The sequence below is a fragment of the Homarus americanus genome, unplaced genomic scaffold, assembly GCF_018991925.1.
Source record: "Homarus americanus isolate GMGI-L3 unplaced genomic scaffold, GMGI_Hamer_2.0 scaffold56333, whole genome shotgun sequence".
NCBI classification, from domain to species: Eukaryota; Metazoa; Arthropoda; class Malacostraca; order Decapoda; family Nephropidae; genus Homarus; species Homarus americanus.
Window position 1 is genome coordinate 12271856 of NW_024734940.1, and position 14279 is coordinate 12286134.

The 14279-nt window shown below is 39.5% G+C and overlaps 1 protein-coding gene across 2 annotated transcripts; it reads left to right on the forward strand.

The window, feature by feature from the left end:
• The first annotated feature begins 259 nt into the window (after nucleotides 1-259).
• LOC121870675 (tubulin beta chain-like) lies at nucleotides 260-10590 on the forward strand. 2 transcript variants are annotated; one of them, XM_042372605.1, is made up of 7 exons: nucleotides 260-390; nucleotides 6693-6801; nucleotides 7841-7951; nucleotides 8306-8550; nucleotides 8903-9210; nucleotides 9583-9889; nucleotides 10105-10589. In XM_042372605.1, the coding sequence occupies exons 1-7, from the start codon at nucleotides 334-336 to the stop codon at nucleotides 10339-10341; spliced, it is 1374 nt and encodes a 457-aa protein (XP_042228539.1). In that variant the 5' UTR covers nucleotides 260-333; the 3' UTR covers nucleotides 10342-10589. The 2 variants fall into 2 exon arrangements, with proteins under 2 accessions (XP_042228539.1, XP_042228540.1); XM_042372606.1 differs by lacking the exon at nucleotides 6693-6801 and having other exon boundaries at nucleotides 10105-10590.
• The last annotated feature ends 3689 nt before the right edge of the window (nucleotides 10591-14279 follow it).

Genomic DNA, 14279 nt, shown 5'->3' on the forward strand with positions numbered 1-14279 from the left:
TAAGTGAAAGGAAGGATACATCCCAGAAGTGACTGCGGTTTACTGTACTGTTCTTTAAATCTTGATATTTACACTTTATGATAAGAATTTCTCTTGGTTAGCGAAGTTGATTATTTGTTAATTTGTTTTCAATATTTGGGCTTTCGGTCATTTGTGTGCATATATGTCTATCATGATTTAAAGAGAAGACCTCAAATATAATATAGATTAAACTACGTGATTATTGGCAACAGTGTTGGGAAGGTAGCGTGGCGTGGCCGTGGCCAGGCGCCCGACCCGACACATACACCACTGTAGTTGACGAGCTCGGTCACCATCCAGCAGTGCTCCAGCATGCGTGAGATCGTCCACCTCCAGGCCGGGCAATGTGGCAACCAAATTGGCTCAAAGGTAACGTTACGCGCTTCCGTATTGCTTGTCACTTTATCATATCCTATTCGTCACTGATCGACTCGTTAGCAGCTTGGGTGGTCGGTCACGTCTCTGTTACATACTGTTGACGAGTACTAGGCAATGGACTGGTGTGGGTTCAGAATATATCTGAATCTGCGCCAGTGTTGGTCAAGTAGTAGTTTGGTCTTGAATGAGCTCACTCCCGGATGAGTCCCAGTGCCGTCCCAACGCTTCTTGACAGGTTATTGCAACTTCAAAACAGTTTGCCATGACAGTTTTCTGAACTTGTTTTGGACACTGAGAATCGTTTATCTATGATGTCGGGTGTCAAGCTGTCCATCACCAGTCCGAGAACTCCATGTGAGGTACGAAGGGAAAGTCAGAGCCATACTGTCCCAGCGTTTGTACATTACCTTCACTTATTTACAATTCACAGTGGATTGATATCCATTTAATCTTAACTTTAATATCCGTAATATCTTAATTTAAATTGTTAATGTCGTGTGCTGTGCTGTACTTATCTAGAATACGTTCTTAAAGACCTTAGTTGATGAAGTGTAATAATATATTATAACATCAATTTTATTCTCTTCGCCACTCAACGTAAGTCAGTACCACATAAGGTCTTCTGTTTCATCAAGGGCGGAGGCCAAGGTGGACGGTGACCGGATAAAGCCCCAACGGACAAGACCCCAGTCTCATATATAAAATATAAAATAAAACACTTATGTTTAGGTTAGGTTAGTGTTGACAAATTACAACCCCGTTGGGGTTGTGTCATGGAACCAGGTGGACGACCCCTGTTATCACCACTACCCTGGCCGTGCTCCACCCCTACAAGATGGAACTATTTGCACGATATTTTATACATCTTTGCCGCAGATTTAACCATTAGCCTCGAATAGTTACTTACATAATTATCAGAAGGTATACATACCTCACATAGGAATATGCAACAAAATGCTATGGAAGACCGAGTGTTTGCTTCAGGTAAAACCGTAAAGGGTGTTATGCGTGTGAGATTGAAACAACAGTTTATTATAAGGTTTGAAGGAATGGGCGAATGTGTTGTGTTAGAAGGTATTTGGAACCTTAATGAAGATTAACCCTAAACTTATTTCACCATAATATTAACCACCCTAACGTTAAATACACCTACATCTCCCTCCCTCTCCTCAGGTAGCGTTATTAATTTTGAGGTGAAATGACCTGGTGGGGAATCTTAGGTGATTCATCTGTATAATGTGATTTAAAACCCGGGTATCCTAAATTGAACCTTGAGTTATTTTGTGTCTTGTATGTATTGGCACTAACACGCACCAGAAACTAATAACATTTCTTAGTTATTATTGTCAGGACTTTGTATTTATTTTTCTTTTAACCATCCTACGTGAAACAAAACGAGCTCAAGTCAATGAGCTCGTCAAACACTACAGCGTGAAATATGCAAGTTAACAAGGATCATTCACATTTGTATTTGTTATTTTTTTTTATCACTGGGACGCTTGGTCAACTGATCCAAAGCCTTGCACAACAGACACTCGCGCATGAGGATAAATGTGAAAACTGTACTCAAATTATTCTAATAGTACAGAATACCAATATTTACTGAAAGCTCAAAGAGGATATACAATAAAGTGCAGTACTGGGTCAACAACCAGGTGACGCTCATTGATTACTTGAAATATGTGAAGTACAGTGGGAGGTGCTTGAATCATGTTTATGACCACCCAAAAAAGAAATTGGGTTCATATTTATCGATATATTTTATACAAAATTTCAGACCCAGAGACCAGTCTTTATCAGCCAGAGGAGAGGAACCTACCCTCTTTCTCCCTCCTTGTCTCTTCTTAATAAATATTTTTTGTGAACTTTATATTTTTATGCCGACTTTAATGATTATATCCGGATGGTGTTTTACTTATTCTTAAAGCACTGATACTGAACAGCGACATTTTGCGTGGAAGTTTTGTGGAAAGTTCATCAAATTTAATTAGGATTGCCAGTATAAAAATAACCACGGTCACTGTGAGTGTAAATATAAATTCTGACGGGTCCAAAAGTGAGAAGCCAATACCCAATCGAGTTCCCGCCTATCTCGTAGTTTGAATATCATTTTGTCATTGATAAGAGTAAAAATGATACAGTATTAAAGCCCACTCACCAGTTTCAAGTGTTTTTATCAGCCGCCGAGAGCAGAGCCAGGGATATAGAGGTACGTACTGTTGTTTGTGTCAATCCACTCACTCTTCACACCCTTTGGCCAGATTAATTTCACGTGATGTGGTGACTCATGACTGGTTCTTGGAAAGTGATAAAACGTGATAATGTTAGACTTTCCATTGTTATTTGTTACTATTCCATGAAGGATTTAAGGAGTTGTAAATGCCCCAGACTAAGTGACCCTAACAAATATAAGGTATCGTTATACACTAAATATGAGTCTCGCATTTCCCCCATGGGAGTATAGTGGTCATAGTCACAACTGCTTAGTAAATGTTTCTGGGCTACTACTGTATAATCAAGTCCAGTCATGACCACATATGTTGTAGATCACACACACACCTGCTCTTACGCTGTGTTGAATATCTGTACACAAGAAACACAAGTTGATAGATAGTTAATGAAATATAAGCAATAATCCGCGTCCTGAACTATGACGGGCCGCTGACACTGAAGGCAGGATTACCAGGCATGGCGGCTGGAAGTCACTGTCATGTTGAAGAATTTACATCTACAGGAGTATTATCGAACGGTGATTTGCGTTTCATGTCATCTCAAGGACATCGTTTTAATCTGCACTTGAATCGGCTGTCCGGTGAAAATTTATTTAACTTCAAAAACATCGTAGCGGATATTATTCCCGGAACCGCAGACCTCCAGGCCAAGGTTTACTTTAATTTACTGGGAAACACTCAGCTGCCACCTTGACATTGTTGTTAGGAAACTATTACCTCACGACACAGTGATTTGAATGCTGATAAATCAATAAACCGGAGCTCGTACACGATGAGTATTACCAATACAGTTATTCACAATGACAACCTTTATTTTATATGATTCATCGAATATTGCCGTGGAGCGTGAACGGGGCTGGCAGTCACGCTGTAGAGTTTAACATTTTGAATTATTACCTGGTTTCTGTTCTTTTATACACTTGTCTATGCATAAAAATAATAGTAATTGAGGGTCTTGATGAACTTGAAGACTCGACTAAGTTATGTGAACAGTTTTAATGGTGTATGGGTCTTTCGGTAACATTACAGAGTTGATTCTTTAAGTTAATGGCAGTCTAGGTTATCAACAATGACACGCACACAGGGCAACATGACCTGTAAACCACCACGAGTTACAACAGGGAACTTGTGTCATTCTGGGTGGTGTTGATGTGATGTTGGTGCCCCTCAACTGCCAGGGTGCCATGCCACTCCGGACTCCTGGAAATGTTTTTATTTTACATCATTACAGCACAACCTCTGGGATTGGGCAGTATGAAAACCACAATTGCCGTGGTAAAATTTTCCAATATCGCTAGCGTGAGTTTTTTCTCACTGGCATCAATACTTTAATGTACTGACTAAATTTAGTTAAATTAATTTCACTTCAAAGCACATGATGCAGTTTATCAGTTCGATGGAAGAAAAAAATAACTCAGTATGAGCATTAATGTACAGTAGTTGATGGAAACCGAACAGTTGCCTTCCAAGAATTGTTTATTGTGATGTATAGTTCTAAGTCAACATTATATTTTTCTCACAATGAGAATAGTTAACAGGCCCTCAGGTTTAAAACTTTATAACAGGCTGTAGGGGCCATCCTTTTTCATTGCATTCTCCTGATTTTTATTTATTGATTACTAATGTACGTATCAGACTCCTAGCCTATGACCTTAGTTGATAAAGCCCTGACGACACCAGTTTTGCTTTTGTTTATAATACTTTTGTGCTTCAGCTGTAGTGCTGTACTAAAGTCTTTAAGCACATGCTCTAAGTAGGTACATACATTGAACAACTATTATTAGAAATTATGATGTTCATCCTATAACAAGCGGTGTATCCTAATAAATATTTACAGTGGAATTTCATCAGGGTTCATTTAAACTTGCAGAAGGAAAACTTGTCTGCCGGTAATATCAAACTTAGTATTGTGTAAGCCATTTGTTATTCGCCTATTGTTAGTTGGTAGTCATATTCTCATTTCATTTGTTCGTTGACTTTAAAGTACTTGAATATTTTCCTCCTTCGTTGACCTGCTTTCCCAGTTGTGGAAAGTACTGTAGCAGAACGTCAGAACATTCTCGTCAACAAAGTGAATTTTCCTATGTAGTCCTGAGCGGAATGTGTGACCCAGTTGAGTCGTGCAGTGCGGCAGGCAGGCAAGTGGTAGTCATGGTGAGACCTACACCACCACCGCCACAACAAAATGACTCAAATATACTGTACTGTATCTGTGAGGGTGCGGCCACCCTCCCTTCCATGGTCTAAGGAGGGCGTCTTAAAGTAGTCCCATTATGGATGTAACAAATATTTACTATATGTATCTGCACCTACGTAATTCTAACAAGATATTGTTGGACATAATATTTAATATATATTATTGTTATTATTATTAAAATATTTCTAATAACTTGCACTATATTAATTAAAACAGCAAACATATTAGGCCTATCAATTGGGTAGTATTTATTCGGATATAGGCAGCCTCCCAGTTATCAAATAGCCAATCAGATATCCAGCAGTCTCACTCAATCACCCACTCGGTCTCACAAATATCCATACTGTACGTCAATATCGGAAAAGGACGTCCCTGACCAGCGGGTGCGGTGTTTACTACGTCCCTTAGTTACCGTCAATCACAGTTTTTTAGTTTATATTAAGTCTAGCGTAGTTCGTCAATGACCAACAGGTCCTATTTAAAGTAACATATAGTGTTACTGATATGCTGGAGCTGCACCTTGAATAATTTGATTGATTTGGTGTAGAGTTGTTTGTCTTCTGTGAGTACACCAGCAGTATGTCGCCTCACGACCCTGACGCCGATATACGTCTGCTCTCACAAACCATTACCCACATTCACAAACACCCCCACACAAATGAAAATATTTGATACCATTCACAAATACAAACGTTTATAGACATATGTACTTTTGGAGTTTAATTGCAAGTCTTCTGCGATGTGTGTGTGTGTTGGGGGTCACTAGCCTACAGCAAAGTTTAAGAACGCAAAAACGACGTCATTCAAGGTTGTACAGTAAATATTAATCGATGTACAGTGTATTGCCAGAATTTCCATTACAGTATTATTAAAGGGTGTGTATTTATATTGTTTACTAAGTACAGTATTGCAATTACAACTAGGTAACGTTACGGGAGAGAATGAATGTTACTCTTGTCAGCAATGAGAGTGTAAACATGCTGATTGACGGGAGAGGTCGTTCATATTACTGCCACCACGGTACTGCCCCCCCCCCTCCTTCTCCTCCCATTCGCTTGCGACCTACTTACCCCCGAGTACCTCACTTCCAGTTTTTATATCCGACGACGACCAAAACCAAGACAAAGTTGTATTTACCACGACGGATGTGCCTTTCACCTGACATGGTAGAACTGTTAGGATTAATACCACCACACCCTGCCTCTCCTATACTACATACTTGTACTGTACTGACATTACCTTATTGCAATACACTACACCTCCACACAACTCCAGTCCATACACGCTAAAACCACCACTGCACTCACTATACCGCTATGCACCATACCTCCTTACTCACCACATTTCTTGTACAGTACGTCTATGAACATCACCTCTACAGTACATCAACACGCCACTCACACACAACACACCATCACTTAACCACCTCCTTAGTTACGGGTAAATACTAAAGTAACAACAGAGATGACAATTACTGAACCACTTTTGGGGGAGGAAGTTCCGTGCTACTATAGCGTGCGCTCTACAAAGATATCTTTAGTCTAACCTAATCTAATCTAACCTGACCTAATCTAACCTGACCTAACCTAACTGAAATATCTTGTAGACCGCACGCCATAGTAGCACCGGAAGTTCTATATATGATTACTTAGGATTGGTAAATTAATATTATTCATTTTAGTTTTCATGTTATGTAGCAGTAACCGTGGCGTGCATGCAGCGTCGTTTAATATCCGAATCAACTGATGAGTATTGATTATTTCGCCACTCCTTATACTCACACACTCACACCTTACATCCACTCATCCTTCCCTTCGGTCACATCACACCTCCACACCTGTTAAACTATAGGTGTGTTTGTACAGTTCTGGGAGGTGATCAGTGACGAGCATGGCATCGATCCTCAAGGCCAGTATCATGGATCACACGAACTTCAGCTGGAGAGAATCAATGTCTACTACAACGAAGGGCAAAGTACTCAATTCACCCATGTTCTTTCCCCCCTTTCGACTTCGCTATTACTTGACACTTGTTGACCACAGTTACCATCATCATGCATATTTTCTTTTAATTTTTTTATTCTCTAATATTTAATAATTTCTTCTTTATTTCACCCTTTTACACCTCTCTAGGTTCCTACTGCTAACCCTGTTTTTCCCCGCACTATCTGTCCTGTTATGTTTCATCATCAGTATTTTCCAAGCATCACTGCAATATGCCCACAGCCTTAAGATCGTCTAGTACATCACTGTGTTCACGGCCTGGTGTTGAGTTGTACCCCTGTGTGTCACCATTTATCTGCAACTCACAGTTTATAGAGGCGTGTGCGCCTCTCTCTCCAGCACATCACCTTACTCTCACAGCGTTGATGATTCACTTCCTCACACACCTTACCTTTCTCCTCCAGTCTTTTATAAAACCTAATATAAAATGAAATGGTGAGAATAAATTAAAGATAGAAAAGTATAGCTATAAAAGATAAAAGTTTTTGTGAGAACATAGTGTATGTGTTACAGACTGTTGGGGGGAAATAGAGAATTGATCACCAAGCACAGATCTGGTGTTACAGTCCATGGTGGTTGACATTTCTCTTCAGATGCCGTAATTAAAAACAATAATAACATAGAGAGTCTAGCACTGTACCACCTATGATCATCACAAGTTCAATCTGTATATTCGTGTACCTCCTGACCCAGTAGGTAAACCAAGGCTATAAATAGGTTAGGTTAGGTAGAGACAGGGAAGGATTGACTAATGCATGGAATAATTTTTCCATATGTTAGCTGATAGACGTGCCTCTTTAGTATGTCACACACACCAGGGGTACAGAATGTAACGAGTTGCTCACTATGTGGTTTAGGCTATAAGTTGTACATTGGATATTCAGTATAAGTTGAGAGTACTAAATTTGTAGATGTATTGTAGAATGTTAATTGACTTTTCGACTTTAATGACTTTTCATCTTGTGAAGTCCTTAATGTTACAAGGGCGAGTAAACATTCTTTAATCTCAGATGGGAAGTATGTACCGCGCGCCGTCCTAGTTGATCTGGAACCTGGCACCCTCGACTCTATAAGAACGTCAACCTACGGCAAGTTTTTCAAGCCTTCCAACTGTGTTTTTGGTAAGTGACGAAGCCGCTCTGTTATCTTGGCCGAATATGTATATTTTGTAAGGGCAGATTGTAACGTCCATAAGTTTGTGATAAAGATTAGATTACAATGATCGCCTTTACCTTGACTTCAGAATATGGTGAAAAATTGTTTGAGCCACAGGATAAGAAACGTATAGTTCTTCCTCAACTAATGCTTCCTTGTTTAGTTTAATTGTGTTGTTATTTACACTAAGTGATTCTGTTGGAGTTATTAGAGGTCCACCACATCTCTAAGATTGAGTTAAAAATGGGTATCACAAAATTAAACTCACTTCTACAATTGACGGATACAGAGTTATATAGAAGGTAACCTGTGTTGCTCAGGTCAGAGTGGTGCTGGCAACAACTGGGCGAAGGGTCACTACACTGAGGGCGCTGAGCTGGTGGATTCTGTTATTGACATCGTGAGACAAGAAGCAGAGGACTGCGACTGTTTACAGGGCTTCCAACTGAAACACTCTCTGGGAGGTGGAACAGGCTCAGGCATGGGCACCTTACTTATCTCCAAAATTAGGGAAGAGTATCCAGATAGGATCATGAACACATTCTCTGTCATGCCGAGCCCCAAGGTGAGCCTCTGTTTACCGTGGCACAGACAGCAGTACAGTATACTGTATATTGACATACATTTCATCTTAAGTAATTTCTAGATGTGGTCATATAAACTTATATTTTAATTACTACCATTGTATTTTTTTTAAATACAGTATCTTGCCGTTTATTATTGTCATAACAAATATATTAAAATAAGTTGTGCAGTAATGTCTTATCAACTGTTTGGCAAACAACTTGATTATATTTTAGAAGACGAGATAATTGAAATGTTCTGTCGGTTTGTTTGTAGATTTACTGATGGCACATTTTTCGCAGGCTGTTGAGGCTTTTAAGAGAGAAAGTCACCAATGATAACTGTCTTTTCAGGTGTCTGATACAGTGGTGGAGCCGTACAATGCCACGCTCTCTGTGCACCAACTTGTTGAGAACACAGACGAGACGTACTGTATTGACAACGAGGCGCTCTATGACATCTGCTTCAGAACGCTAAAGCTGGCCACCCCAACATATGGTGACCTTAACCACCTAGTGTCACTCACTGTCTCAGGTATCACCACTTGCTTGAGATTCCCCGGCCAACTGAATGCTGATTTAAGGAAGCTGGCGGTCAACATGGTGCCGTTTCCTCGTCTTCATTTCTTCATGACGGGCTTTGCACCGCTCACTTCCCGAAGGTGTGTACCGTGACCACCAACTGTACTGTACTGTTAGGCTGGCAATATACCCATAACTTTAAACTCTTTGCCCCTGTCTTGTAAATAATAACTAAAAGTATATGTCTGCATAATTTATTTGATATGACACGTTATTTATTGAATTGGTTTGTGTGTATAAGGTTCAATATTGCATGTAAAGATGATTTTTTTTTTGGTTAAGTCATGAGTGAGGAACAGTTGTCATGGTGCAGATAGCTGTCATTACCTCACTGTTACATGTCCTGGAGAAAGCATACTGTATTTATACTGTGTCCTTTGGATTTTGGTGTGATTTATAGTGTGCAAAAGTTTATTGGACAACACAATACTAAAATTTACTCTTGTCTGCAGCAACCAAGGATTCCAAGCGTTGTCCGTTCCTGAGCTTACCACACAGATGTTTGATGCCAAGAATATGATGGTTGCATGTAACCCAGGAAACGGACGTTACCTCACTGTAGCTGCGGTGTTCCGTGGCCGCATGTCCATGAAAGAAGTAGATGAACAAATGCTTAAAATGCAGAACAAGAATACCTCACATTTTGTTGAGTGGATACCCAACAACGTGAAGACTGCTGTGTGTGACATACCTCCCCGTGGCTTGAAAATGTCAGGCACATTTATTGGGAACTCTACTGCCATTCAGGAGCTATATAAGGTTAGATTGGGTTATCACTTTTCTCTATATTGTTAGCCATTGCTTCCTCTGCTTAGACAAATTACATTCCTTTCCCGGATGATATTTCCTGCTCTCCATCCTGCAGTTAACCCTTCCCAAAATATGCATTTCTAATATAAGTACATTTATATCAGCATTAAGTATTTTCTGTACCTTGAGAACCTTTACTAATCGAGTTTGTAACCTTACTTCAGCGTATCTCTGAGCAGTTCACCGCCATGTTTCGTCGTAAGGCTTTTCTCCACTGGTATACTGGGGAAGGCATGGATGAGATGGAGTTCACAGAGGCAGAGTCCAACATGAATGACTTGGTAGCCGAGTATCAGCAGTACCAAGAGGCCACAGTTGAAGATGAAAGTGTGTACGATGATGATGAGGAACCATTGGAAGATTCTCAAGGGAGTGCTGACTACCCCTATGATGAGTACTAAATGAGAGCAACCACAACACTGGCATCCAGACACTCAGACCACCACCACAACACCTAGATCTAAAAACTGATGTGAGGACATATAAGAAGGGGAAAAAATGAACTGAAGTACTTGTTATAGAATACTCGCATATGGTCTAACAAAAATAACATGGCGTGCTCCCACACACACATACATACATACATACATACATCCATCCATCCATCCATCCATCCTTGACGACCGGAGGGTCAAGACCTATCGGGTGCTGCTCCTGCTGAGCAGTTTCCCCCCCCTCGGCTATGTTCGGCCATTCCTCAAGTCCCTCTCCCCGACCCATCCTCACCACCGGGATATCAACATAATTAAAAGTGATAAGTTCGTTTCGGAAAGAAGTGGGATCAGTGTTGAACAGTGATGAACAGTGTTTAAGCCAGTGAATTCAGCACTAGACAGCACCGGTGAGATAAGCACCCCTGGGAACTGACCACCATCTTCTGACCAGGAGGTGTTAATCAGTCCAACCTGGGAACAACAATGGGTCGGCTTTACACCTGACTACGAGATAACACAACACCACCCAGCAGAGAGTGAGGTTCTGTGACACCACCCCACGCTACCCAGTGTCCCCATGACCACGTGAGGTCCTTCATATCAGCACCCACAGACGAGATACTGCACCACGTGAACACCACACCACCTGGTGTCTCCATGATCATGGAGGTCCTTCACGTCAACAATTACGGACGAGTCACTACACCACGTAGCCAACATAACCTCACACAGTATGGCAAGAGACCAGCCCGGGCCATCAGCTGTAAACTATAATAATTTGTTCATTTCATTGTTCCTTCTTTTAGTAATGAAAGCTTTTGTTAAACGACCCACCCAACCGATGTCTTTGTTTGTAATAAGTAATTTTTGCCTAATGTAAATTTAAAGCCTTCAGGCTGCTGAACTTTCTCAATAAACCGTTAATTATTATTATTAAAAATATTATTTAGACAGGGATTCATTCTCAACCTGATGTATTGTATTTTTAAACAATCTGTAATTTCCATTTAATGTAATTTTTATGCTTGATCACTTGGAGATGTTAAATCACTGTACTTTAAAAATACTGTAATTACATGAAAGGTTTTGCTAATGTATATAATAGTGTCATGTATGGTTTGGTTGGTGCAGTATAGTCCATATCTGTTACACAATAATGAAGTGAACAGGGGTTTCAATATACTGTACTGTAGTGTATTATTGTAACTTATAAGAGTGGTTTGTCTAATAATTAAAAAAATATTACTGGATACGAAGAACACTACTATTAAAAACCAATTTAACTTTTAATAATCCTAAAAAATGAATTGGATACTATGACATTTTAATTAATAGGAATCACGTGAAGATTAACCCCAGCTTATTTCATCTTCAGATAAACCAGCCTAACATAACCTAACCCCTCAAGGTAGCGTTAAGGTGTTTAAATCATCAGGTGAAATAAGCTGGGGTAACTAAGCTTTTTAGCTTTGAGATTCTATGTACTTTATGTTATGCATTGTGTACTATTATGCAAAGCTGTGTGGGCAGTGAATTTCCATAATTTCAATAATAAGGAAAGTGTTGTATTTTTCATGTCATTAAATAAATAAAATTCTTGAAAGTTGTCAATTTCAATTCAATTTCAATTGTTTATTCCTTGATAGAGGAAGCGGGATCCTAGTGCTGTCACTAGGTACCCCTGTACAATGACACCAGAAGCATCTGGCAAGTGTGACAAGTATATACAGTGTAGTGGACGTCTCCCCTACAACTACGCATCACATTCCAACGTGCCGTTGCCCCGCAACCAAGCGAGAGCTGTCCCCAGATGGTACGGTTGCTTAGCAACGAAACTAGTCACCAGCAACTTTCTGGGTTTTCCCAACATGATTCATAGAGGACTGGCGGCTGCTGCTGGGTATATAAGCTCTGTGTCTCCATTGAGAATTCATTCTGACCATTCTTCTTGAACAAGCAACACCTCCTCCTCCGCTGCTGCCTGGCAGCCCTCGCTTCTCCTCGCCTGCCTGGCGGTCCTCGCTCACGCCAGCGAGCATGGCGACCCACCAGCTGTCCTTCTCTGAGCTTCCTCACCACACGGCATCTCCAGCACCAGACTGTCTATCATATAACTGATATATTATACAAGAAAACCACATTAGAGTTTCCTTCCATCCTGAGTGCTAGATAACATTAATATCTCGATACCCCTACAACAGTATAAATATTATAAAGGGGCTTACTAAAGCCTAAGGAAGGAAGGATATTCCTTTGTGAAAGTTGTCTTGATTCCTCCGTTATAGGTATATGGTTCAAGACAATTACTAATATAAACAATGGTTAAATAACACGTGATCTTATTTGGATTATAGAAAATTATATGGTATTAGCTAACACACACAGGATGACTGGAACATTTAGGAGCAGATGATTAATCCTCAAATTATTTCTCCTGATGATTAAATACCTTAAGGCCACCTGGGGGATAGGTTATGGTAATTATTCTCAAGGTAAGATAACCTGAGATAAATCTTTAGGTTCCATTTTGTTTTTAAGGGTTGAGTGTAGGCATCTGGATACACAAAACGTAGGTTGATTAAAGAGAGTATTGCAGAAACTTACTACACAGCTATTATTATTACATAAATAATGACATAAGTGCTAACAGACAACGAAGATCATGATTTTATGAGAATCTGCGTCAGATTTCTAAGTAATCACTCTGGATTATGTAAATGACATTGCAACAAGAACAGTGGCAGAGACGGATCAAGGGGGGGGGGGCGGACCCCAGGACCCCCAACCTGGATCCGCCCCTGAAAGGAAGGATCCTACACAGACCTCCTCTAGTGGGTGGTTATTAGGTAAATAAGGCAGTTAACAAATTTACAGTTATTTATCAGTACGCGTATTTGTACAGTACAGTACAGTACAGTACTGTACTGTACTGTACTTGTCAACATGAAATTGTAACACTTGTCAGTGAAGTCGGAAAGAAAGTAACTTGACAGCTCTTGGTGATACGTGGTGGAACATTCACTTAATATACAGTGTTACCAAATATTATATTGTTTATTTACCAAAATTAGAATTCATATATTCTGTTATTAATCAGAAACATAATTATATAATGTATTAACCATGTGAACTTACTTTCAGCGTTGCGACCTAAAATATTTTAATCTGTAACTAATGTATTATAAAAACTACTTAACTTTAAAATTAAAATAAATTTAATTAAATAATTCTATGATAGGACGTGTATAATATATTTTGTTACAGATATATAATAGGCATCTGATATTATAGGAAATTTAGTAGGCTCGTAGTAGTGCACAACAGCGATGATGAGTGGGAGAGGAAACAACAGATTTTCTTCCAAGAATTTGCTTATTCAAGCAAAATCAGACGGATCTAGGCAATATTTTGGTGAGAATATGATTTATGAGTTACATTAGCTTTAATTAATTGCCAAAAGTTATCCCGAAAGGTGAGAATATAACAAGAATAGTGAATGTTTGGTGAGCGTGACCAGAGGCTGAAGAAGTACAGTCGTGTAAAAAAATTTCCTATGACGTGGAGAAAGTATTATCGGTATAGCTCATTGTATAGTATTAACACCACCTTATTACCAGAGTTCCATACTGGTGTTGTAGGTTATAGAGAGAGTTGCACCAGGCCAGGTATAGACAGGTCTCGTGAGTAAATATACCTGTAGATAAATAGATTTATATTTTATTTAGTAACTTTTTCATTCATATTCACAATAGTTCTGGATGTATATAGATGATTTAGGTATACAAATAATGTTAATAAGTAAAGAGTATGTGTATGTAGTAATACTTTATGAGTTGTCTGGCCATAGCAGCGACCTGGTGAAATTTTTCCATTGAGGATAAAGCTTTCTTACTCTGATAAACCTA